The sequence below is a fragment of the Dipodomys merriami genome, unplaced genomic scaffold (genome assembly GCF_024711535.1).
Source record: "Dipodomys merriami isolate MVZ:Mamm:240054 unplaced genomic scaffold, mDipMer1.0.p SCAF_50, whole genome shotgun sequence".
NCBI lineage: Eukaryota > Metazoa > Chordata > Mammalia > Rodentia > Heteromyidae > Dipodomys > Dipodomys merriami.
This window is the reverse complement of record NW_027206069.1, coordinates 2,323,575-2,349,412: the sequence shown is the minus strand read 5'-3', so window position 1 is coordinate 2,349,412 and position 25,838 is coordinate 2,323,575. Positions and strand designations below refer to the sequence as shown.

General features: G+C 53.3%; 1 protein-coding gene across 1 annotated transcript in view; it reads left to right on the top strand.

Annotated features, from left to right (window-relative positions):
* Dync1h1 (dynein cytoplasmic 1 heavy chain 1) overlaps window positions 1-25,764 on the top strand; it is an 82,905-nt gene extending 57,141 nt beyond the window's left edge. The window contains exons 43-78 of the mRNA XM_069997551.1: window positions 2,137-2,266; window positions 4,360-4,493; window positions 5,263-5,377; window positions 5,488-5,649; window positions 5,737-5,951; window positions 6,053-6,257; window positions 7,920-8,093; window positions 8,177-8,296; window positions 8,409-8,529; window positions 10,446-10,641; window positions 11,020-11,137; window positions 11,223-11,438; window positions 12,041-12,253; window positions 12,369-12,496; window positions 12,826-12,979; window positions 17,084-17,230; window positions 17,318-17,468; window positions 17,600-17,853; window positions 17,936-18,070; window positions 18,181-18,275; window positions 18,390-18,564; window positions 18,774-18,849; window positions 20,068-20,228; window positions 20,394-20,505; window positions 20,584-20,644; window positions 20,730-20,853; window positions 20,943-21,056; window positions 21,678-21,848; window positions 21,996-22,213; window positions 22,307-22,410; window positions 23,071-23,282; window positions 24,071-24,224; window positions 24,643-24,785; window positions 24,887-25,055; window positions 25,166-25,293; window positions 25,381-25,764. Coding sequence (XP_069853652.1) covers window positions 2,137-2,266; window positions 4,360-4,493; window positions 5,263-5,377; window positions 5,488-5,649; window positions 5,737-5,951; window positions 6,053-6,257; window positions 7,920-8,093; window positions 8,177-8,296; window positions 8,409-8,529; window positions 10,446-10,641; window positions 11,020-11,137; window positions 11,223-11,438; window positions 12,041-12,253; window positions 12,369-12,496; window positions 12,826-12,979; window positions 17,084-17,230; window positions 17,318-17,468; window positions 17,600-17,853; window positions 17,936-18,070; window positions 18,181-18,275; window positions 18,390-18,564; window positions 18,774-18,849; window positions 20,068-20,228; window positions 20,394-20,505; window positions 20,584-20,644; window positions 20,730-20,853; window positions 20,943-21,056; window positions 21,678-21,848; window positions 21,996-22,213; window positions 22,307-22,410; window positions 23,071-23,282; window positions 24,071-24,224; window positions 24,643-24,785; window positions 24,887-25,055; window positions 25,166-25,293; window positions 25,381-25,509 — 5,434 coding nt within the window. The 3' untranslated portion in view covers window positions 25,510-25,764. The remainder of the gene's footprint in view (window positions 1-2,136; window positions 2,267-4,359; window positions 4,494-5,262; window positions 5,378-5,487; window positions 5,650-5,736; window positions 5,952-6,052; window positions 6,258-7,919; window positions 8,094-8,176; window positions 8,297-8,408; window positions 8,530-10,445; window positions 10,642-11,019; window positions 11,138-11,222; window positions 11,439-12,040; window positions 12,254-12,368; window positions 12,497-12,825; window positions 12,980-17,083; window positions 17,231-17,317; window positions 17,469-17,599; window positions 17,854-17,935; window positions 18,071-18,180; window positions 18,276-18,389; window positions 18,565-18,773; window positions 18,850-20,067; window positions 20,229-20,393; window positions 20,506-20,583; window positions 20,645-20,729; window positions 20,854-20,942; window positions 21,057-21,677; window positions 21,849-21,995; window positions 22,214-22,306; window positions 22,411-23,070; window positions 23,283-24,070; window positions 24,225-24,642; window positions 24,786-24,886; window positions 25,056-25,165; window positions 25,294-25,380) is intronic.
* The last annotated feature ends 74 nt before the right edge of the window (window positions 25,765-25,838 follow it).

The window sequence follows — 25,838 nt, the reverse complement described above, 5'->3', positions numbered from 1 at the left end:
TCCAGCGAGGTCTGGGCCTTCCCACAATTCCACGGTGTGGCTTGCATTTCCACCACGCCTGCTGCACTTCAGTCTTCCTCACCGGCCACTGCCCTTTCCTTGTTTCCCTATTGGCTACTGTGGGTTCTTGCTTGAGGTCAGGAACCGATAGGCAGGGTCATTTATGGGAGACTTTAGCAGACCAGTCTCCACAGAACTTGCCACGCAAAAAACTTCTCTTTACCTTTCTAGGAGTCGTGAAAATGACTTGTTTTGTTTTGTTTGCCGGTCATGGGGCCTGAACTGTGGGCCTGGGCGCTGTCCCTCAGCTCTTCAGCTCAAGGCTAGCGCTCTACCACTTGAGCCACAGCGCCACTTCCGGTCTTTTCTGGTTATGTGGTGCTGAGGAATCAAACCCAGGGCCTCATGCATGCAAGGCAAGCACTCTACCACTGAGCCACCTTCCCAGCTCCTCATAAGTCTCTTATCTTCAGTTAACCAGCAAAAAATGTGGCTGTGAGTGAAAAAGGTCTGGAGTTCTCATGCCAGCACAAAATGAGAGGGGTGTGGCAGGAGGATGCCAAGTTCCAGGCCAGCCTGCTCTGCATGTCTGCTCACCCCTTCTGGCAGCCAGCACGGCAGACGCCACACTCAGCTTCTCCAGGTTCCAGCCCTCAGGTCACCCCGCGTGCCCTGCTCGCTCTTCCCTCCCACACCCCGCGCCACCTCCATGGCCCCGTGTGTGTCCCCTTAATGCTACTGCCATAATATTTGGAACATTGCTTTCTCGTAGGCTCAGAAAATAGATTTGAGCCACATTTGGTGGTTTGTACTGGCAGATGGAGAAGACTAAGAAGAAGGGGGAATCTGGGGATTCCCGTAGGACCAGTCTGGGCAACACAGACCCTTTCCACAAAGAAACCAGATTTAGAGGCTGGGAAGGTGGTTCAGTGGTAGAGTGCTTGCCGTCCATGTATGAGGCCCTGGGTTTGATTTCTCAGCACCACATAAGCCGATAGTGGTGCTGTGGCTCAAGTGGTAGAGTACTAGCCTTGAGCTGAAGAGCTGAGGGACAACACCTAGGCCCAGAGTTCAGGCCCCAAGACCAACAAAAAAAAAGAAAACAAAAAAGAAAAGAAACTGGATTTATATGTTCACTTCGTATGTCAGTGCAATTAAACATCTTGGGCCTGGGCACTGTCCCTCAGCTCTTCAGCTCAAGACTAGTTAGTGCTCTACCACTTGAGCCACAGCCCAGTTTTCTGGTGTTTTATTGGAGATAAGAGTCTCATGTACTTTTCCTGCCCAAGCTGGCTTTGAACCAAGATCCTCAGATAGCCTCCTGAGTGGTTAGGATTATAGGCATGAGCCACCGGCGCCCAACTGAAACAGCTTTTTTTTGGGGGGGGGGGCAGTCAGTTGTGTGGCTTGAACTCTGGGTCTGGGCCCTGTCCCTCAGCTCTTAAGCTCAAGGCAAGCGCTCTACCACTTGAGCCACAGCACCACTTCTGGTTTTCTAGTGGTTTATTGGATATAAGAGTCTCACAGCCAGCGCCAGTGGCTCACACCTGTAATCCTAGCTACTCAGGAGGCTGAGATCTGAGGATTGCAGTTCAAAGCCAGCCAGAGCAGGAAAGTCCATGAGACTCTTATGTCCAATAAACCACCAGAAAACCGGAAGTGGCGCTGTAGCTCCAATGGTAGAGCGCTCGCCTTGAGCTGAAGAGCTGAGGGACAGTGCTCAGGTCCAGAGTTCAAGCCCCATCACCAAAAAAAAAAAAAAAAAAAGTCTCACAGACTTTCCTGCCCCAGCTAGCTTTGAGCTGTGATCCTTAGATCTCAGTCTCCTGAGTAGCTAGGATTTCAGACTTGAGCCACCGGCGCCCGGCTGCAATTAAACATTTTTTTTTTTTTTTTTTGTCGGTCGTGCAATTAAACATTTTTAAAAGAACTTTCAAATGTCATGATGCCATAGTTGGAAAGGTCTTGACCCTGAGTTTCAAAATCTCAGCCTGTTTCAGTCATCCTGAGTTCAGGATGCAGAACCACGGGCTCCTCCCGTGGCTAGAGTGACTTGACTACTCAGGCCTCCATGGCGCATGCCTGCCATTTCCTCGTGGACCTGGACAGCTCTAATGCTCGGCTGCCCTCCAACAGGCTCGTGGAGGACGAGGAGCGGCGCTGGACTGACGAGAACATTGACATGGTGGCTCTGAAGCACTTCCCCAACATAGACAAAGAGAAAGCCATGAGCCGGCCCATCCTGTACAGCAACTGGCTGTCCAAGGTACCGCCGCATTGCCCACTGGTTCTTTTTCCCTGTGACTAAACTGATTTTCTGATAAAAATGTGAAGCGCAGTGTGCTAATAGCATTTGTAGAAAACCCTGGGAGGTGGCTGGTGGCTGCGCCACAGCCCCACACTGACATGAGGCAGTTGTAGATTTGTGTGAGAAGTGTCTTATGGGGCTGGGATGTAGCCAGTGGCAAAGCACTTGCCTAGAAAGTGCAGTGTCCTAGATTTGGTCCCCAGCACAAAAAAAGACAGAGCAATGTCTTATGGTAGACATTTCTAGCGTAGCTATGAATTGGTTTGGTTTTTGTTGTTGTTACTCGTTTATTATTATAGTGGTGATATGCATAGAGATTAGGATTACATGAGTCAGGTACTGCGTACATTTCCTTTTCTACAGTCTTCTGTTCCCTCATTTCTCAGTCTCCCTCTCATCTCTACGTAAGTTTCATCAGTGTCCAGTGAGCTCCACTGCTGCATTTTTCCATCTTTTTCCCTTGAGTTCTGTACCTCCCCTTTACTCTCCTAAAGAGATACATAAGGTGAAGAAGGTAGAATCCTCAAAAACTAAGAGAGAAAAAAGAAAAAGAGGTCTCTTGTTTCCCTATCTTGGAGTTTGTTTCACTATATATATATTATTTTATATAAATGCAAAAAAGCCCTTGGGCATTGCCCCTTTGTATTTCTCTCCTGAGTATCCTCTCTTGGTCTGTGTGTGAATATCTAGAATTCTGTATAATTTATCATATGCAGGTACATAATCTAACTTCCACATATCAGAAAGAACATGCACCGCCGTTAAGTTTCTCTGAGCATGATTTGTTCTAGTTCCACCCGTTTCCCTGCGGGTGACGTTATTTTACTCGTTCTAATGGCTGTGTAAGTTCCATTTTGTATAGGTGCCACATTTTTGGGGCCACTCATCTCCTGTGGGTCATCTGGGCAGTTTCCATAGCTTGGCTATTGTGAGCAGTGCAGCAGTGAACATGGATGTGCAGGTGTCTTTATCGTATCCTGGCTCATGATGCTCAGGGTAGATGCCTGGGAGTGGTGTGGCTGGGTCGTAGGGAAGGTCTAGGTTTAGGTTTTTGAGGAACCTCCAGACTGCTGTCCAGAGTGGTTGTATTAGTTTACATTCCCACCAATAGTGTAATAGGGTTCCTTTATCCTCACATCCCTGTCAGCATTTGTTGTTCAAATTCACAATGTTGGCCAATGTTAGAGGGATGAGGTGGAATCTCAGAGTTGTTTTGATTTACATTGCCCTTATGGCCAGGGGTGGTGAGCATTTCCTCATGTGTTTCTTTGCCATTCTCACCTCTTCTTCTGAGAAGTCTCTTCTTAGCTCCCGTGCCCATTGAGTGATGGTTTATTAGTTTGGGAGAGATTAGTTTCTTGAGCTCCTTGTATACATTTGATATTAGTCATTTGTCTGATATATTGATGGTAAAGATCTTTTCCCAGTGTGTTGGCTGTCTTTCTAGTTTAGCAACTATGTCCGTAGCTGTGCAGAAATGTTCTTTCTTTCTTTCTTTCTTTCTTTCTTTCTTTCTTTCTTTCTTTCTTTCTTTTTCTTTCTTTCTTTCTTTCTCTCTCTCTTTCTTTCTTTCTTTCTTTCTTTCTTTCTTTCTTTCTTTCTTTCTTTCTTTCTTTCTTTCTTTCTTTCTTTCTTTTATTGTGAAAATACCGTACAGAGGGGTTACAATTACATGGGCAAGACAATGAGTACATTTCTCATCCAACATTGTAGCCTCCTCCTTTGTTTCCCCTTCCCATCCCATCCACCTCCCATGTTCCTTCTTTTTTTTTTTTTTTTTTTTTTGTCTGTCATGGGCTTGAACTCTGGGCCTAGGCGCTATCCCTCAGCTCTTCAGCTCAAGGCTAGTGCTCTACCACTTGAGCCACAGGGCCACTTCTGGTTTTCTGAGTGGTTTATTGAAGATAAAGAGTCTCATGGACTTTCCTGCTCGGGCTGAATTTGAACCGCAATCTCTAGATTTCAACCCCCTGAGTCGCTAGGATTACAGTCGTGAGCCACTGGCACCTGGCATATTTGTTGTACTTTTTTATGTTATCTCTTTTCTGTAGGATTACATCCCAGTCGACCAAGAAGAATTAAGAGATTATGTCAAAGCTCGGCTGAAAGTCTTCTATGAAGAAGAGCTTGATGTTCCTCTAGTGCTGTTCAATGAAGTGCTAGACCATGTGCTCAGGATTGACAGGTAGGCTTTTTGTTGTTACAATATACCCTTGGGCTTCGCTGTTCTTGAGTAAGTGGGTGCAGGGTGATCAGACCAGGCTTCATGGTGCCCCCTCCCCCACAGCCTTTCAGCCATTCGTCTTCACCCTCCAAGTCCAGCTTAATTGTTCCTAGTGTTTGCCCCCAAGAACTTCACTCTATTTTATTAGCACTGCAGGCCTGCCACGGATTACAGCCTTTCTGCCGCCTCCTACAACTGGCTTTGTCTCTGGTGTCAGCTATGAGTCTGGAGAACACAGCCATATCTTGTTGATCTTCGGATCCTCACTGGGCCTGGCAAATGTTTATGTAAAAATTCAGCTTACAGCCGGCTGCTGGTGGCTCACGCCTGTAATCCTGGCTACTCAGGAGGCTGAGATATGACGATCACAGTTCAAAGCCAACCCGGACAGGAAAGTGTGTGAGACTTCTATCTCCAATTAATCAGAGAAAAAGCCAGAAGTGGCACTATGGCTCAAGTGGGAGAGTGCTAGCTAGCCTTGAGCAAAAAGAGCCTAGGAACAGTGTCCAGGCCCAGAGTTCAAGCCCCTTGACCAGCATAGAGAGAAACACCAGAAGTGGAACTGTAGCTTAAAGTGGTAGAACGCTAGCTTGAGCAAAAGACCTCAGGGGATAGCACTCAGGCCCTGAGTTCAAGCCCTACAACCAACAATAAAAGTTTAGGACATGAGTATCAAACGGGGAGAGAGGCATACAAACATTGAAACTCATTGGCTCGGATGATGTTTCAGAATATTCCGTCAGCCACAAGGCCACTTGCTTCTGATTGGTGTTAGTGGTGCAGGAAAGACCACCCTGTCTCGGTTCGTCGCTTGGATGAATGGTTTGAGTGTGTACCAGATAAAGGTAGGTCTTTCAGTAGCGCTTACTACCAATAATGGATTCTTGTTCTAACACGTAACAGAACTGTGGCATAAAAAGGGACCTAACTTGTTAGTCAACTGCTTCTGTTGTAGGTCCACAGAAAGTACACAGGGGAAGACTTTGATGAAGATCTTCGGACAGTGTTGAGACGTTCTGGCTGTAAAAATGAGAAGATAGCATTCATCATGGATGAATCCAACGTGTTAGATTCTGGGTTCCTGGAGCGAATGAACACCCTTTTGGCCAATGGCGAGGTGATTACGCAGCGTGTCTCACCATGCGGTGTGTTAATGGTGTCGTGTTGCAGGGACCAGTAAGTCACAGCGCTGTGTTACCCTCAGGTTCCTGGGCTCTTTGAAGGAGACGAGTATGCCACCCTGATGACGCAGTGCAAAGAGGGCGCCCAGAAGGAGGGCCTGATGCTCGATTCCCATGAAGAGCTCTACAAGTGGTTCACCAGCCAGGTGATCCGCAACCTGCACGTGGTGTTCACCATGAACCCGTCCTCAGAGGGGCTCAAGGACCGGGCAGCCACCTCGCCCGCCCTCTTCAACAGGTGCCCACCTCCTCGGGCTCTCGGTCGCTCAGAGCAGTCTGTTTCCTGCCCAGGACTGACCATTCTTGGGAGCTGTTTTGACGGAGGGGCTTCCTTTTCAGGTGCGTGTTAAATTGGTTTGGTGACTGGTCCACGGAAGCACTGTATCAAGTTGGCAAAGAATTCACCAGCAAAATGGACCTGGAGAAGCCTAACTACATGGTGCCAGATTACATGCCGGTGGTGTACGACAAACTGCCCCAACCCCCCTCGCACCGCGAGGCCATCGTCAACAGCTGTGTGTTCGTCCATCAGACCCTTCACCAGGTAAGTGCAGTTTTGAGATCAGTGGTAAAAAAATAAGTAAAACAAAAGTGGTTTTCTAAAAAGCCTTTAGGCCTGGTGCTGGTGGCCCATGCCTGTAATCCTAGCTACTCAGGAGGCTGAGATCTGAGGATCGCAGTGCAAAGCCAGCCCGGGCAGGAAAGTCCATGAGACTCATCTCCAGTCAACCACTAGAAAATCGGAAGTGGTGCTGTAGCTCCAGTGATAGAGCACTAGCCTTGAGCTGAAGAGCTGAGGGACAGCGCCCAGGCCCAGAGTTTAAGCCCCGTGACTGACCAAAAATAAATAAATAAATAAAAAATAAAAAGCCTTGGGGCTGGGAAGGTGACTCAGTGGTAGAGCGCTTGCCTTGCATGCCTGAGGCCCTGGGTTTGATTCCTCAGCACCACATAAGCAAAAAGAAAAAAAAAGCCGGAAGTGGTGCTGTGGCTCAAGTGGTAGAGCGCTAGCCTTGAGCTGAAGAGCTGAGTTCAGGCCCCACGACTGGACCCAAAAATAAATAAATAAATAAATAATAAAAAGCCTTTCGGGAGCCATCACTACTGAAGAAATTTTTGTTTCCCACCTGTTCTGTCACCTCTCCAGTGAGTCATCCTCCCTGTACCAGGCTCTGAATCCAGAGCTGGTGACACTCGCTGTCCTGCCCACCACCACCTTGCTCTAAGGGCGGTACAATCAAGGGGATGGCTGCCACCCACAGACTGCCCCTGAGAAATGTACAATCCCTGCTGTAATCTCTGTAACAGACAGTCCACCAGAAAAGTTCTGAGAAGCTACTCACACTGGAGGGCACCTGTGGCCCGGGATGCCTGCAGACATCTCCACTGCTCTGCCTCACACCAAAACCATTGATCACAAAGACCCTGTTCTTTTTTGTCGGTCATGAGGCCTGAACCAGAGGCCTGGGGGCTGTCACTCAGCTCTTCAGTTCAGCTCAAGGCTAGCACTCTACCACTTGAGCCACAGTGCCACTTCCAGCTTTTTCTGCTTATGTGGTACTGAGGAATGGAACTCAGGGCTTCATGCATGCAAGGCAAGCACTCTGCTACTGAGCCACCTTCCCAGCCCCAAAGGGCCTGTTCTATGTTTCTTATTTTGGTTTCCATTGCAAGTAAGCAGTAAAAGATAAGAAAGGATTGGTGTCTACCTTTAATAGCACATGCCTATAATCCCGGCGCTCAGAAGGCTGAGGCAGAAGAATCACAAGTTCAAGGCCAGCCTAGGCTTCATACCCTATTTCAAAAAAAAATGTAGAGGGGGCATGAGCAGGGTTGACATCATAATTGTTTGGAACCCTTTCTCATTAAATCCGCCTCTGATATTAGCATAATCATCATCCTCAGTTAGCTAAATTTAAGGCAAAACTTAGAAGTTTAGGGGCTACTCAGTGCTGAAAGTGGATAAGCGAAGTCCAGCTGAGCGTGTGGTGCCTGGAGGCGGGACTGCTTGTCAGGGCAGTTGGTTCACACTGCAGTCTGTTAAGATGCAACTGTCAGCTAAGCGCTGGTAACTCACGCCTGTAATCCTAGCTGCTCAGGAGGCTGAGATCTAAGGATCCAAGTTCAAAACCAGCCTGGGCAAAAAATGAAGTAAAACACAGAGACGATGAAGAGCGTGAAAAGATTTTACTTCGTTTTCTGAAAGGCTAACGCTCGTCTGGCGAAGCGAGGGGGCAGGACCATGGCCATCACGCCCCGCCACTACCTGGACTTCATCAACCACTACGCCAACCTGTTCCACGAGAAGCGAAGCGAGCTGGAGGAGCAGCAGATGCACTTGAACGTTGGGCTGAGGAAAATAAAGGAGACAGTAGACCAGGTAGAGCGGGGCGCAGGCCTCCCTGCGGGCTGCGTGAGACCCCTGTGGTCAGGGTGGTCGCTGCGTGTTCCTTGGTTCCTTAGGTAGAAGAACTGCGTCGGGACTTGAGGATAAAGAGCCAGGAACTAGAGGTGAAGAACGCGGCAGCCAATGACAAGCTGAAAAAGATGGTGAAGGACCAACAGGAGGCCGAGAAGAAAAAGGTACTTCCTTTTATTCCAGGAAGCTGGCCCTGGGGGCTGGACACTCCCATGAGAAGCGGGGAGCTGTACATTGGTCAGCGAGGTTCACAGCAGCGCCATCTTTCCTCTCCAGGTCATGAGCCAAGAAATCCAGGAGCAGCTGCACAAGCAGCAGGAGGTGATTGCCGACAAGCAGATGAGCGTCAAGGAGGACCTTGACAAGGTGGAGCCTGCTGTCATTGAGGCCCAGAACGGTATGTAGGTGCCGCTCAGCTCTCCAGAAAGGATGCACCCTAATGGCACTGAGGCCTTTCCAAACTCTTAGGATAGTCTCCATCTTACAGCAAATCTCCTGACATTAGCCTGCCTGTACCACCGTGAAAAAAAATGTGCCTCCTTCCCCCACCCCCCCACCCCCCCACCCCCGGTTGGTTATGGGGCTTGAACTCTGGGCCTGGGCGCTGTCCCTCAGCTCTTCAGCTCAAGGCTAGCACTCTACCACTTGAGCCACAGCCCCACTTCCAGCTTTGTAGTTTATTGGAGATAAGAGTCTCATGGACTTTTCCTGCCTGGGCTGGCTTTGAACCACGATCTCCAGATCTCAGCCTCCTGAGTAGCTAGTATGACAGGCGTGAGCCACTGGCGCCTGGCTACAAATGTGCCTGCTTTCTAAAACATCTTATCAACACATGGTGCTGGCAGGGTTTATCAGTCCCTGACTTGAATTTCATGAAGTGATCACGGTCCGTGTCACCCTCATACAGTGATTTGAGTACGTCTGGCCTTGGCTTGCAATGCTTTATTTATTTAAGTGGAGATAGCACGCGTGCTCATACATGCCTGTGGAATGCTGGAGTAGGACGCCACTTTGAGTTTGCACTTCACCCAGTGATTAAGAATGGCCTGCACCAAAGCTGAGCACCAGTGGCTCACGCCTCCAATCCTAGCAACTAAGGGCCGAAATAGGAGGATCGCAGTTCAAAGCCAGCCCAGACAGGAAAGTTGATGAGACACTCATCTCCAGTTAAACACACCAGTAAAGTCAGAAGTGGCTCTGAGGCTCAAGTGATAGCTCGCTTTGAGCTGAAAAGCTCAGAGACAGTGCCCAGGCCCAGAGTTCAAGCTTTACAACTGACGCCCCCCCAAAAAAGTGGCCTTAAGGGCTGACTGTGGCTGAGGTAGAGCATTCTCCTAGCCTGGTTGCATCCCAAGCACAGAAGGCAGGGAGGGGACTGCTGGTGCTTCCTTGCCGCTCCGTGGGCTTGGTCGCATCTCAGCACTCATTTGTGGGAGGCAGGAGGATTGTGAGGGAGGCCAGTGGGAGCTACTAGTGAGGTCCAGACCAGCTGCAGGTGCGGGACTAAGACTGTGTATCAGAAACCCTAAAGGAATGAATGAATGATTACATTAAAATTGTTTACTTTTGCCAAGTGTGGTTGTGCCACACCTATAATCCCAGCTACTTGCAAAGATGAAAATGAACAAGATTGCGATCCAAGGCCTGCGGGCAAAAGTTTTGTGAGACTCCATGCCAACAGGAAACAGCTGAGCATGGTGGCACTTACAGCTATAATCACAACTGTAGCAATAAGCGTGAGTAGTAGAATCATAGTCCAAAGCCAGCCTGATCACAGATACACAAGACCCTATCTCAAGTGCAGTTAGAACAAAAAGGCGTATCTCAAGTGGTAGAGCACCTGAGTTCCAACCCCTAATCAAAAATGAAGGTTAGGATGTGTTTGTGACTTTAAGTATCACTATTTCACACTACTGTGAAATTTGAAGTTTATGTAATCATTCAATCAAAAAATGCTATATTAAAAAAAAGTGAGGGGCTGGGAAGGTGGCTCAGTGGTAGAGCACTTGCCTTGCATGCCTGAGGCCCTGGGTTCGATTCCTCAGCACCACATAAGCAAAAAGAAAAAAGCCGGAAATGGCGCTGTGGCTCAAGTGGTAGAGCGCTAGCCTTGAGCTGAAGAGCTGAGGGACAGCGCCCAGGCCCAGACAGAGTTCAGGCCCCACAACCGGACCAAAAAAAAAAGTGAAAGGTCAGAGTCCACAGGCTCTGACCCCAGCGCGCTGCGTGTCTGCCTCCTGCGGGAGTCAGCGCCAGCCTTGGTTGCTCATCCTCACCTCGCTGTGCGCTGTCCCGTCTTGCCCACGTCTGCAGCTGTGAAGTCCATCAAGAAGCAGCACCTGGTGGAAGTGCGGTCCATGGCCAACCCTCCTGCCGCCGTGAAGCTGGCTCTCGAGTCCATCTGCCTGCTGCTGGGCGAAAGCACCACGGACTGGAAACAGATCCGCTCCATCATCATGCGGGAGAACTTCATCCCCACCATCGTCAACTTCTCCGCTGAGGAAATCAGGTGCGCATGCCACAGTGCCGGTGCCCAGCTGGCACAGAGGAAGCATGCCCGTGTGCTAGCAGCGTCCTGGTATCCGGCAGCTCTTGGGGCTAGCGTTTTCTTCAGGCTGCCGGCCATCTCTGGTGCCTCAGAGCAGCAGGCAGTGTGGGCTACACTAATCCTGCAGGTGTCCGTCCTGCGAGCAGCTGTGAGGACACAGCCCCTGGCGGGGGCCACCCACCTGCTGCCCCAAAACCAGCTCAAGGCCTAGCACCCAGCTTTGGCAGCACAGCCCACTGCTTTTTCCACCCAAGACAGGACTGAGCCAGAACCATCCAGATGGGAACTCAAGTCCTTCTTATCCTACACACACTTAGAAAGAAAATGCCTCTTTTCCAGTGATGCCATAAGGGAGAAGATGAAGAAGAACTACATGTCCAATCCAAGTTACAATTACGAGATTGTCAACCGCGCCTCCCTGGCCTGTGGCCCCATGGTAAAATGGGCGATCGCACAGGTAAGCATGCAGCCGGCAGCTCCCGGAGATAAGGACCAGCCCTTCCTGTCACTTGCAACCACAACTGTGGACTCTCCCGTCACAGCTGAATTACGCAGACATGCTGAAGAGAGTGGAGCCCCTGCGGAATGAGCTGCAGAAGCTGGAAGATGATGCCAAGGACAACCAGCAGAAGGCCAACGAGGTGGAGCAGATGATCCGGGACCTGGAGGCCAGCATCGCGCGCTACAAGGAGGAGTATGCCGTCCTCATCTCAGAGGCCCAGGCCATTAAGGCCGACCTGGCAGCCGTCGAGGCCAAAGTAAGCCACTCGGCCTCCTGCAGCCTGCACATACCTGGGACTAGCCCTCAGCCTCCCCGAGGGAGTCTGGGAACTGGGAACTGTGCACATGAACTTGAGCTACACAGGCCTTGTTGGTCTCCGTGAGTCTCTGTGCTTGTTGGGGTCTGGCTTATTGCTTGGCGGTGTTAATTAGCTTGCTTGACAGTCCAAAGCCAGCAAGTCCTTCTCCTTCTGTCTGTTCTCCCACTTTTGAAAACTTCTTTTCTGGGTCTCTTGTCCAGCCTCTGCCCCACCCACTGCTGTCACTCACCCACTTCCTCTTTCCAGTCCTTGGTCTTCTGCCACTGGTGTCCTCTGTTCCCTTTGGACACCCCCTTTTGTCCCTCATCTCGGGCCTCTCCTTCTCAGGCCTGTGTCTCAGGCTAACAGTGAGCCCTGTGCTCTGAGGAGAGACCAGCCCACAGCGGCAATGGTGGGACTTGGCCGTCGTTGCTGGAGCATGCACAGAAGAAGCCTGCTGCTCACCCACATGGGCCTGCGCACCTTGGCACGCCTCTTCTGGGGGGGCATTGGGGGCACGCCCAATGTGCCACTCCCTGAGCACCTCTAATCCTCCGTAGGTGAACCGGAGCACTGCTCTCCTGAAGAGCTTGTCTGCTGAACGGGAACGATGGGAAAAAACAAGTGAGACGTTCAAGAACCAGATGTCCACCATTGCCGGGGACTGCCTGCTGTCGGCCGCCTTCATCGCCTACGCCGGGTACTTTGACCAGCAGATGCGGCAGAACTTGTTCACCACCTGGTCTCACCACCTGCAGCAAGCCAACATCCAGGTGACTGGCTGTGGGGAGCTCCAGGGTGGTGGGAGCCACTTACTCCGAGTGTTCACTTGGGAACAGTCGCTGTCTGTAGCTGAGTAGGGGGGAAGATAACCAGCTCCCTTCTCAGTTCCGCACAGACATCGCGAGGACTGAGTACCTCTCCAATGCCGACGAGCGTCTGCGCTGGCAGGCCAGCTCCCTGCCTGCCGACGACCTGTGCACGGAGAACGCCATCATGCTGAAACGCTTCAATCGGTAGGAGCCAGGCATTGTGCGCGCTCACCCTTTCCATTCAGAAAGCACTGGTAGAGGACTGGGAGGTGGGGAGGGGTGGGGCATAGTTCTTCCATTCCTAACCTTCTCGTTCCTTCCTGTTCCTTCCCATTCCTAATCTTCCCTGAGTTGCTCTGCTCATCACAGCCCTTCTTGAGAAAGACAACTTGATTTTAGCATCCAGCATCTGTAAGCCTGGAAATACCTAGAAACCACTGAATGGTCTGATAATAGCCTTTCTTCCCTCCTGGCTGGTCAGGATCACACACCTTGCAGGCCATTTCACCATTCCTCTGTCACCTCATCTGCAGGTATCCGCTGATCATCGATCCCTCCGGGCAGGCCACGGAGTTCATTATGAATGAGTACAAGGACCGGAAGATCACACGGACCAGCTTCTTGGATGATGCCTTCAGAAAGAATCTGGAGAGTGCACTGAGATTTGGGAATCCCCTTCTGGTCCAGGTTTGTGATTCCACTTGAATGCCTATCTATATCTCTGTCTCAGTCTCTTGTCAGTCTGTCTATTGGCCTCTGAACTTGAATTCAGGGCCTGGGCACTGTCCCTGAGCTGTTTGGCTCAAAGGTAGCCCTCTACCACCTTGAACCACAGTTACACTCTGGCTTTTTGAAGTTCATAAGCATTTTATAGAGGAAAAAAAAAGTTTCATAGAAACCAGGCTCTGGTGGCTCACATCTATAATCCTAGATACTCAGGAGGCTGAAATCTAAAGATTGCAATTCAAAGACAGCTCAGGCAGGAAAGCCCATGAGACTCTCATCTCCAATAAAAATACTCAGAAAAGGGGGCTGGGAAGGTGGCTCAGTGATAGAGTGCTTGCCTTGTTGCATGAATGGGGTCTTGGGTTTGATTCCTCAGCACCACATAAGCAGAAAAAGCCAGAAATAGCGCTGTGGCTCAAGTTGGAGAGCACTAGCCTTGAGCTGAAGAGCTGAGGGACAGCGCCCAGGCCCAGAGTTCAGGCCCCATGACTGACAACAAAAAAAGGAGGGCGGGGCAGCTGGGAAGGTGACTCAGTGGTAGAGTGCTTGCCTTGCACGTATAAGGTCCTGTGTTAGATGCCTCAGCACCACATAAGCAGAAAAGGCTGGAAGTGGCACTGTGGCTCAAGTGGTAGTGTTCTAGCCTTAAGCTTATTTGCTGAGGGACAGCACCCAGGCCAGAGTTCAGGCCCCACAACAGACAAAAAAAAAAAAACTTAGAAAAGGAGCTGGGAATGTGGCTTAGAGGTAGAGTGCTTGCCTAGCATGCATGAAGCCCTGGGTTCAAGTCCTCAGTACCACATGAACAGAAAAAGCCAGAATTGGCGCTGTGGCTCAAGTGGTAGAGTGCTAGGCTTGAGTAAAAGACACTCAGGGACAGCTCCCAGGCCCTGAGTTCAAGCCCCAAGACAGGCCAAAAAAAACAAAAAAAGTTTGATACTTTCCTGCCCAGCCTGACTTTGAACTCAATTATCAGATCTCAGACTCCTGAGTAACTAGGATTTCAAGCATGAGTACCCAACTATGTTTGAATTCTAAGATCAGCTTCCAAGACTGAATTTCTTTTAGGCTTGTAAGGTAGGTCTTAAAACTACATGGTACAAGCCGGGCCCTGGTGGCTCACGCCTGTAATCCTAGCTACTCAGGAGGCTGAGATCTGAGGATCGCGGTTCAAAGCCAGCCCGGGCAGGAGAGACTGTGAGACTCCTATCTCCAATAAACCACCAGAAAACCGGAAGTGGCGCTGTAGCTCAAGTGGTAGAGCGCTCGCCTTGAGCTGAAGAGCTGAGGGACAATGCCTAGGCCCAGAGTTCAAGCCCCACAACCGACCAAAAAAAAACTACATGGTACAAGCTGGGCACCAGTGGCTCACGCCTGTAATCCTAGCTACTCAGGAGACTGAGATCTGAGGATCCTGGTTCAAAGCCAGCCCAGGCAGGAAAGTCCGTGAGACTCTTATCTCCAATAAACCACTAGAAAACCAGAAGTGAAGCCAGGCGCCGGTGGCTCACGCCTGTAATCCTAGCTACTCAGGAGGCTGAGATCTGAGGATCGCGGTTCAAAGCCAGCCCGGGCAGGAAAGACCGTGAGACTCCTATCTCCAATAAACCACCAGAAAACCGGAAGTGGCACTGTGGCTCAAGTGGTAGAGTGCTAGCCTTGAGCTGAAGAGCTGAGGGACAGCGCCCAGGTCCAGAGTTCAAGCCCCACGACCGACAAAAAAAAAAAAAAAAAGAAAACCAGAAGTGACGCTGTGGCTTACGCAGTAGAGCACTCACCTTGAGCTGAAGAGCGCAGGAACAGCACCCCAAGCCCAGAGTTCAAGCCCCATGACTGACCAAAAAAAAAAAAAAAACTACATGGTACAAACATTGATATTTGAACTTTTACAGACTTGATATCAGAGCAAGGGTAAAGTTTGAAGTTGCTCTATAAAATTTAAATTTAGGGGCTGGGAAAGTGGCTTAGTGGTAGAGTACTTGCCTAGCATGCATGAAGCCCTGGGTTTGATTCCTCAGCACCACATAAACAGAAAAAGCCAAAAGTGGTGCTGTGGCTCAAGTGGCATAGTGCTAGGCTTGAGCAAAAGAAGCTCAGGGACAGTGGCCAGGCCCTGAGTTCAAGCCCCAGGACTGGCCAAAATAAATCTTTAAAAAATTCAAAAATCCAGCTGGGCATCAGTGACTCATACTTGTAATCCTAGTTACTCAGGAGGCTGAGATCACAGTACAAAGCCAGCCCAGGCAGAAAAATCTATGAAAATTCTTTTTTTTTTTTTTTTTTTTTTTTTGCCGGTTGTGGGGCCTGAACTCTGGGCCTGGGCACTGTCCCTCAGCTCTTCAGCTCAAGGCTAGCGCTCTACCACTTGAGCCACAGTGCCACTTCTGGCTTTTTCTGCTTATGTGGTGCTGAGGAATTGAACCCAGGGCCTCATGCATGCAAGGCAAGCGCTCTACCACTGAGCCACCTTCCCCAGCCCTCTTTTTTTTTTTTTTTTTTTGCTGGTCCAGGGGCTTGAACTCGTCCCTGAGCTCCTTTTGCTCAAGGCTAGCACTCTACCATTTGAGCCACAACACCACTTCTTGGCTTTTACTGTGATTAATTAGAGATAAGAGTCTCTAGGATTTTCCTGTCTGGGCTGCCTTTAAACCAGGATCTCAGCCTCTTGAGTAGCTAGGATTATGGGGTTGAACCACCGGCTCCCAGCTCTATGAGATTCTTTTTTTTTTTTTTTGTCGGCCGTGGGGCTTGAACTCTGGGCCTGGGCGCTGTCCCTCAGCTCTTCAGCTCAAGGCAAGCGCTCTACCACTTGAGCTACAGCGCCACTTCCGGTTTTCTGGTGGTTTATTGGAGATAGGAGTCTCACGGTCTCTCCTGCCCAGGCTGGCTTTGAACCGCGATCCTCAGATCTCAGCCTCCTGAGTAGCTAGGATTACAGGCGTGAGCCACCAGCGCCCGGCCTCTATGAGATTCTTATCTCCAGTTAACCACCAGAAAACCAGAAGTAGCCTGTAGAGCCATTAGCGTTGAACAAAAAAGCTCAGGGACAAAGCCGAGGCCCTGAGTTCAAACTCAATGACCAACTAAAAATAAATCAACAAAAACGTGTTTGAATTTAAAATTCTATTTAGAAAGTCTGAAAAAAAACTTTTTTTTTGGTCTGTCGTGGGATTTAAACCCCGGGCCTGGGTGCTGTCCCTGAGCTCTTCAGCAGCTCAAGGCTAGCTATACCACTTGAGCCACAGTGCCACTCCCAGTTTTCTGGTGGTTAATTGGAGTTATGGATGTTCTGCCCAGGCTGGCTTTGAACCGCAATCCTCAAATCTCAGCCTCCTGAATACCTAGGATTACAGGCGTGAGCTACCAGTGCCCAGCTGATTTTTCTTTTTAATTGGTGCTGAGGATGGAACCCAGGGCCTTGTGAATTGCATGTGCTAGGCACTCTGCCACTGAGAGCTACATCCCCTCCCTAGTGCAAGAATTGAGATAGAGAGAGAGAGAGAGAGTTGGGATCAGAGCTTGAACTCAGGGCCTCACACTCTTTCTTGGCTTTTTTGCTCAAGACTGGTATTCAACCACTGGAGCCTCACCTCCACTTCCTATTTGTTTGAGGTGATTTTACTATGTAGCTTGGGCCAGCCTTGAACTTAAGATCCTCCAAGTACTAGGATGTGTCAATTTTATTTTTTTTAATATTATTTTTATTATTTATTTATTTTATTTTTATTTTTTTTGGTCAGTTGTGGGGCCTGAACTCTAGGCTCAGCTCTTTAGCTCAAGGCTAGCTCTCTACCACTTGAGCCACAGTGCCACTTCCTGCTTTTTCTGCTTATGTGGTGCTGAGGAATTGAACCCAGGGCCTCATGCATGCAAGGCAAGCACTCTACCACTGAGCTACCTTACCAGCCCCTATGTGTCAATTTTAATCTTACCTCGATTTCAGTAAGGATGTGTGGCTCCTGGCTGTCACGTGAGCCAGTGCACAGGTGTGGGTGGCTAGGTGGCTCCTGGCTGGTGTGCTTGTCAGGGGGAGGAAGGTGATGTCTGTTCACTCACTTGTTACAGGATGTGGAGAGCTACGACCCAGTTTTGAATCCAGTACTGAATCGTGAAGTTCGGCGCACAGGAGGGAGGGTGCTGATCACCCTTGGTGACCAGGACATAGATTTGTCACCGTCATTTGTCATCTTCCTGTCCACCAGAGACCCCACGGTAAGCAGTCAGCCTCCTCGTGTGCGACGTGTGCAGGGTGGCTTTGCGGCTGACTTGACGGAGGCGTTGTGCCCTCTGTTTGGGCAGGTTGAGTTCCCACCGGACCTGTGCTCCCGGGTCACCTTTGTGAACTTCACCGTCACCCGGAGCAGTCTGCAGAGCCAGTGTCTCAATGAAGTGCTGAAGGCAGAGAGACCCGACGTGGACGAAAAGCGTTCTGATCTTCTTAAGCTTCAAGGTAGGCTACACAGTGGAGGCTCCACTTGGAGCAGGGAGGCCACCCACCGACTTCGTGTGGACCTTGGGAGCACTGCTTTTCCTCGGATGAGCGTAGGCATCTTAGCAACCTGCGTGTCTTGATCGCTTTAGGGGAATTTCAGCTCCGCTTACGCCAGCTGGAGAAGTCTCTGCTACAAGCGCTGAACGAGGTGAAAGGTCGCATCCTGGATGATGACACAATCATAACAACCCTGGAGAACCTCAAGCGAGAAGCTGCTGAGGTGACCAGGAAGGTGGAGGAGACGGACATCGTCATGCAGGAGGTGGAGACGGTGTCGCAGCAGTACCTGCCACTGTCCACCGCCTGCAGCAGCATCTACTTCACCATGGAGTCCCTGAAGCAGGTGACTGACGCACGTCCTCGGCTTGTTGGGGGGAAGGGGGAGGGGGAGGGGGGGCTGACAGTCGTGCCCACCTTCCTTGCAGATACACTTCCTCTACCAGTACTCGCTCCAGTTCTTCCTGGACATCTACCACAATGTGCTGTATGAGAACCCAAACCTGAAGGGGGTCAGTGACCACACACAGCGCCTCGCCACTGTCACTAGGGACCTCTTCCAGGTACAGCACTCAGACTCTGTGTGCCTGCGGGTGGGAACGGCAGCGACACTGTGTGCATGAGTGGGTGCAGCGCCTCTTCAGGACGTGAGTGCTTCCTCCGCTGTCCACAGGTGGCATTTAACCGAGTGGCCCGAGGTATGCTGCACCAGGACCACATCACCTTCGCCATGTTGCTGGCGAGGATCAAGCTGAAGGGCACTGTGGGGTGAGTCCAGCTCCCTGCTTTTGCTCTGGGGTAAAAGTCACTGCTTGCCTGCATGCATGTCCCACTGGGATGTGTTCTTTGTTCCTCATCTTTGTGACTGACCTCTTTCTCCAGGGAGCCCACCTATGATGCTGAGTTTCAGCACTTCCTGAGAGGGAAGGAGATTGTGCTGAGTGCTGGCTCCACTCCCAAAGTCCAGGGCCTGACTATGGAACAAGCAGAGGCCGTTGTGAGGTTGAGCTGTCTTCCTGCATTTAAAGATCTGATCGCGAAGGTTCAGGCAGATGAGGTAACTGTCCTTCCATATGTGTCCCATGAGAACTGTGCCCTTTTCCCATTAAATGGGCAAGGAGGGAACACAGAGAGACGGCAGACACCTGGAAGACTGGCCCTAGCACCCTCCCGCGGTCAGCCCTGGCCTCCGCTAGCTCAGCAGCGGGGCGCGGGCCCGGGCTCCATCCAGGTCTGCTTCGTGGTGATGCTCTGTTGCCTCCACAGCAATTTGGCATCTGGCTGGACAGCAGCTCCCCAGAGCAGACAGTGCCGTACGTCTGGAGTGAGGACACGCCTGCGAGTGAGTGGCATCCGGGCTCCTGGGGTGGAGGGAAGCTTCCACAAACCAAAGCATCACTGGTTCCCAGGATACATTAGCACTTAAAGAGTTAAACAAAAAAAATCTCAGGAAGCCACGGCAGGAGATGCACCTTAAACTGTGCAGCTCAGGCTACACAGTGACACTCTATAAACTCTGTAGGAAATACCTAGGCAAATGGCTCTTGCTGGGCACCAGTGGCTCACGCCTGTCATCCTGGCTAGTCAGGAGGCTGAGATCTGAGAATCGCAGTTCAAAGCCAGCCTGGTCAGGAAAGTGCATGACACTCTTTTTTCCAATAAACCACCAGAAAACAGGAAGTACAGCTCAAGTAATAGAGTGCTAGCCACCTTGAGCAAAAGGGCTCAGGAATAGCATCCCGGCCCCAAGTTCAAGCCCCACAACCCCCCCCCATCCTCCCCCCCCCCCCCCACAAAAAAAGTCGAATGGCTCTTGATGTAGAAAGAGCGAAAACCAAACAGTTCCTAATTCCTGCTCCAACTAAAAGATCCCGCAGACACGGGCGGGAGGTAGAAAAGCCCTCTCCTTACGTAAAAGAGAAAATGCCCTGGGCCACAACAGGCAGGCACTTGCAGAAATGACCACCCCACCTCAGGGTCCAGACTGCAGAAGGCAGAGTAGGGACATTGCTGCACCCACAGCCAGCCACTGCCACGTCCCCAGACCTTCCTGAGAATTCCTGGCTGTTTTGCACTGAACAGGTACTAGTTGAATGATGAAAGGATCACAAGTAAGCCCAATTTGGTGGTGCATACCTGTAACCCCAGCACTTGGGAGGCTGACGCAGTCCGAGAAGTAGGGGTTTCAGGCCAGCCTGGACTATATAGAGACCCCCCCTGCCGCAAAACAACAGGACTCTTCAACTGACACAATGCCTGCCTAACCAGCACAGGGCCCTAAGTTCAAAGCCCCATACCATCAGAGAGATGGACGGATGGATGGTGCCTTACCTTGCTATGCTTAGCTGGTGAGGTCTGGTCGCCGGGCATTGGAACAGGAAGCAGGGCGGACGCTCCTGGCTAGAGAGCCAGAATTGACCGCGGGCTTTCTGGGGTGGAGCCTGAGCAGAGGTTGATTTGGCTACTGAGTGCCTGCCGCGCCAGTGCCCTGCGTAGAGCAGGCCTCTGGGGCAGGGTCTTGAAGTGTCTGCCTCCCCAACCCTGGCACCCCTCCTTTCAGCTCCCATCGGACAGGCCATCCACCGGCTGCTCTTGATTCAGGCTTTCCGGCCCGACCGCTTGCTGGCCATGGCGCACATGTTTGTCTCCACCAACCTTGGAGAGTCCTTCATGTCCATCATGGAGCAGCCGCTCGACCTGACACACATTGTGGGCACAGAGGTAATGCCCCGTGCCCACCCGCTTTCCCAGAACCCCGTGTCTGCTTCCCCGTCCCCCACCGCAGCCATGTGAAGCCTCACTTCCTTGCTGTCCCCCCCCCCCCATGGTCCTGAACCTGCCCGTCAGAAGTCTGCAGGTGAGCGTCCACTGCCTCTTCACTTGTAGGTGAAGCCAAACACACCTGTCCTGATGTGCTCTGTGCCCGGGTATGATGCCAGCGGGCACGTGGAGGACCTGGCAGCTGAGCAGAACACACAGATCACCTCGATTGCCATCGGTAAAGACACTTGATGGCGTTGCGGGTTTGTGGGAAGCAGGCTGCAGCTGCTTACCCACACTTTCCTTCCTGCCTCAGGCTCAGCGGAAGGCTTCAACCAAGCAGACAAGGCTATCAACACGGCAGTGAAATCGGGCAGGTAGGCCTAGCCGGTTTTGCCTAAGAGCCAAAATCTGCCCATGCTGGTGGAGGCCCGTGGGTCATGGCTCACGCTGTGCGCGCAGGTGGGTGATGCTGAAGAACGTGCACCTGGCCCCCGGGTGGCTGATGCAGCTGGAGAAGAAGCTGCATTCCCTGCAGCCCCACGCCTGCTTCCGGCTCTTCCTCACCATGGAGATCAACCCCAAGGTGAGCAAGTGGGAGGCACACAGGGTGGGCACTTGGTGGGCTGACTGGCTGAGCGGAGCCCTGGGTCACAGCGGCGCGCTCTCCCTTAGGTCCCAGTGAACCTGCTCCGCGCAGGCCGCATCTTCGTGTTCGAGCCGCCGCCGGGCGTGAAGGCCAACATGCTGCGGACCTTCAGCAGCATCCCTGTGTCTCGGATATGCAAGGTACAGCGTCCAGCCCTGCGCAAGGAAGTGGGTCTCTCGGCAGTGCGTCCTGGAGCTGTGCACGGGTCATTTACAGATCTGCTTCCTGTGCACACTCAGAAAGGGGCACGCCTGCACAGCCATGGTTAGTTGCAGAGCGTGGCATGTGTCCCACTCGCAGAAAAGATGGAAGGGCAGTCACGTCCCACAGGGTGGCAGCAGCCTCCTCTCCCACGCCAGGACCCTGAGGGCACTCACAGCATCTGGGTGCCTGCAGAGACAGGGATGACAGCAGTGGGAAGAGGGGTTTACAGCAGTGGGCCTGCACGGGCTCCGTGTCCTGAATGCCACTGGATTTTGTGCCATAATCCGCTATTTTCTGGTGCATTTTTAGAAAGTGTGTCTTGTAATGTTCTGTTGACTGATAGTTCCTGTCTGCACTAATAGAAATCCTCCTCCTCCTCCTCCTCCCCCCCCCCCCCCCCCGCCTCCCACCCAGCCTGCTTTCCCTGCTGCTGCTCCGCCCTGGAGCTCACGGGGGCCCAGGCAGGGGGAGAGCTGGACAGGTCGCCTTTCTTCTCGCGCTCTCACGCACAAACCATGCTGCCTCCTGACGGCTGTCTCCCTCATTTTCTCACCTAGTCTCCCAACGAACGTGCCCGCTTGTATTTCCTGCTGGCCTGGTTCCACGCCATCATCCAAGAGCGCCTGCGCTACGCACCCCTGGGCTGGTCCAAGAAGTACGAGTTTGGAGAATCTGACCTGAGGTCAGCCTGTGACACAGTGGACACGTGGCTAGATGACACGGCCAAGGTACGTTGGCCAGGCCACAGTTGAGGCAGGGCACGCCTAGGGAGCACACACGTCACCCCGCACCTGAAGGGAGGGTCAAGGAGAGCGCTGCCGGTCGGCAGGCCCAGTGTTTGAGCGCACACGTGTAACCCAGGCTCCGCACCCCAGGGCAGGCAGAACATCTCTCCTGACAAGATCCCCTGGTCTGCGCTGAAGACCCTGATGGCCCAATCCATCTACGGGGGGCGCGTGGACAATGAGTTTGACCAGCGTCTGCTCAACACCTTCCTCGAGCGGCTCTTCACCACCAGGAGCTTCGATAGTGAATTCAAACTGGCCTGCAAGGTCGATGGGCACAAGGACATTCAAATGCCCGATGGGATCAGGTGTGCGCCGCCTCGGGGGCCCGAGGGTGGCAGGAGACGCGGCTGGCGCTGCAGGGCTGCCTAACACCCGCTCCACATGTGCTGCTTTTCCAGGCGAGAGGAGTTTGTGCAGTGGGTGGAACTGCTCCCCGACGCACAGACGCCCTCCTGGCTGGGCCTGCCCAACAACGCCGAGAAGGTGCTCCTGACCACCCAAGGTGGGCGTGTGTGTGTGTGTGTGCGTGCATGCGTATGTGTGTGCATGCGTGTGTGTGCGTGCATGCATGTGTGTGCACGCATGCATGTGCGGAAGGCTCCTCAGTCCCATGAGAGCACACAGCCCGGCCAGGGAGGACAGTGAAGGCCTGGGGTCAGCGTCCTGCAGGCTGTGCTGGCCGCCTCGGAGGTGAGGGCCAGAACAGAGGACGACAGCAGCGACCAGCAGGGCACCACTGCCCATGGGCGCTTGCAGGACAGCTGGTGGACGTGGCCGAGTCCAGGGCCCGCCGAGGCAGAGCGGTTTGGGGTGGTTCAGCCAGACGCAGAGGACACCAAAGAGGCTCCGCAGCCACCAGTTCTCTGAGTTGGCAGAATAGATGTCCTCAGAGCTCTCCGTCGTGAGCCCCTCTTTCCACACGCGCCATCAGGCACCAGAGGGGCACCGGGGCCTCGCCCTGGGGTGAGCTGTTGTCCTGTATGATCTCCCGGCCAGTGCTTCAGTCACTGACTGGACATGGGAGGAAACAGCACCGCAGAGCCCGAGGGGCACTCCAGCTTAGTGCCTTTCAGGCCACCCGAGCAAGACTTTGGCCCTGTGGCCTTTCCATTCCGTGTCTCTTCTCTTCCGTCCTCTCCCCCTCTGGTGGCCTGTGGCCTAGGTGTGGACATGATCAGCAAGATGCTGAAGATGCAGATGCTGGAGGATGAGGATGACCTGGCCTACGCAGAGACGGAGAAGAAGACCAGGACAGACTCCACGTCCGACGGGCGCCCGGCCTGGATGAGGACCCTGCACACCACGGCCTCCAACTGGCTGCACCTCATCCCCCAGGCGCTGAGCCCGCTCAAGCGCACGGTGGAGAACATCAAGGTAGCCGTGCGGGGTTAGCCAACTGGGGGGAGGAGGTGCTTGAGCGGCCCCGCCTTGTGCAGCAGCAGCAGCTCATCCCCAGCCGGCAGCAAGTGGAGCAACCCTTTAGTGTTTTCCTTGCAACAAGTGGTGTCGCTTCTGTCTGTACACATAGCACATCCCAGGTAAACCCACCCCTCCATCTCTGCCCCGTTCCTCCCGGCTGGTAAACCAGCTTCAGCAGGGCTCACGGACCTGTTTTCATGCGTGCATGTAAAGAACTTGACCAGAGCTGGCCTCTCCGCCCTCCCATGGCTCCTGCACTCCAGAACCTATTTTACCATCAAGGAACCTTTTGGAACTGCCTGCTCCCTAGGCTAGGCAAAGGACCTCAAAAAGGGACAGAGCCAGGCACCGGTGGCTCACGACTATAACCCTAGCTACTCAGGCGACTGAGCTCTGAGGATCGCAGTTCACAGCCAGCCTACACAGGAATGTCTGTGAGACTCCCGTCTCCTCCAGTTAACCACCAGAAAACCAGAAGTGGCATTGTGGCCCAAAATGGTAGAGTGCTAACCTTGAACAGAGAGCTTAGGGACAGCACCCAGGCCCCAAGTTCAAGCCCCCAAGTGAACCCCACTGTTTTGTTTTGTTTTTTGGTCGATCACCAAAGCAAAGTGAAGGTGGGCAGCGCTGACAGGTCACCCCAGGCTCCCATGACACTGTCAGCAGCTCTGGGCTCCTTACAAGGGTCTCCTCCCTGTGCGAGCCATGGCCTCATCCTCGCTTCTCTTCTGGAATGTTCTTAGGATCCTCTGTTCAGGTTCTTTGAGAGGGAGGTAAAGATGGGGGCGAAGCTGCTCCAGGACGTGCGCCAGGACCTGGCAGACGTGGCACAGGTGTGCGAGGGGAAGAAGAAGCAGACCAACTACCTGCGCACGCTCATCAACGAGCTGGTGAAAGGTACTGGGCCTGCACCTCCGCGCCCGGCCATGCCGGAGGCCCTGCGCACGGGCCTTCCCATGCCTTGGGCTCCTCCTTTATGCCAGGTTCTGGGTAGAGCAGTCTTGCTCCAAGTCCCATAACTTTAGGGGGTTCCAGTGCGGCAAGGGAGCACACAGTGCCCTCCATGGAGAAGGCTCCGTCGCGAGTGGGTTGGACGGGAGTGGGGGTGGTGGCGGGCGAGGGCACGGGGCTGAGGAGCCCTCAGCCACTTGGGGGGTTTTTAGCTGTGTAAACCACTCGCCCTGGGCTAACTGGACGCTGAACAGATGCACCCAGGGGCATCCTGGGTGCCAAGGACCCGGGTGAGAGCCGGGGGTGGGGGGAGCCCACAGGGCCCTGTGGGAGCTGACACGAGTGGGTCCCTGCCTGGCTGCAGGAATCCTGCCTCGGAGCTGGTCTCACTACACCGTGCCGGCCGGCATGACGGTCATCCAGTGGGTGTCGGACTTCAGCGAGCGCATCAAGCAGCTGCAGAGCATCTCGCAGGCCGCCGCGTCGGGGGGCGCCAAGGAACTCAAGGTGGGACCGCCCGCGGGGAACGGGACGCCTGCCCTGCGGGCCGGGCCCACGCAGCGGACACGGCTGACCGCAGCGCCTGCCCTGCGCGGCTTCTCCCACAGAACGTGCACGTGTACCTCGGCGGCCTGTTTGTGCCCGAGGCGTACATCACCGCCACAAGGCAGTACGTGGCCCAGGCCACCAGCTGGTCCTTGGAGGAGCTCTGCCTGGAGGTCAATGTCACCACCTCTCAGGGCGCCGCCCTGGACGCCTGCAGCTTTGGGGTCACAGGTGAGCTGGGAGGCGGGGCAGCCCGGGTTGCTGTTCCCAGGTGACGGGGGGGGGGGGGGGGGGGGGGAGGGGGGAGGGGGACGGCCGCCCAGCGACCTCCTCTCCCGCAGGTCTGAAGCTCCAAGGGGCCACGTGCAACAACAACAAGCTGTCGCTGTCCAACGCCATCTCCACCGTCCTCCCGCTGACGCAGCTGCGCTGGGTCAAGCAGACCAACGCCGAGAAGAAGGCCAGTGTGGTGAGCAGACGCTGCCCTGCCCCGCCCCCAGCCCCCACCCCACCCCCGCAGCGCCGCGCCTCACCTCTTCTCCCCCACCTTCCCCAGGTGACCTTACCCGTGTACCTGAACTTCACCCGGGCAGACCTCATCTTCACCGTGGACTTCGAAATTGCTACCAAGGAAGATCCTCGAAGCTTCTACGAGCGAGGCGTGGCCGTGCTGTGCACTGAGTGAGGCACCCGCGGGCTCCCCTATGTCACAGTAAAACTCAGTATTTAACACGCATTCACCCCTGGCCGCGGGGCAGCGCGGGTTGCGCTGCGGACCGAGCGGGAGGGAGGCGGGGCGGGGCGGGGCGGGGCGGGGCGGGGCGGGCGCCGGAGGCACGGAGCGCGGCGGCCGGTAGCAAGCGGTGGGATGGTGCAGCTGAAGCGCCTGGTTTTAGAGTGTCCGCGTGGGGCTGGTTTTATGAATAAAACACTAAACGCGGCTGGCTCTGTCTCGGCACTCATCTGGCGGGGGGAGGCGGAGGTCGGGGCCCTCCCGGCAGCCTGTGTGGCTTT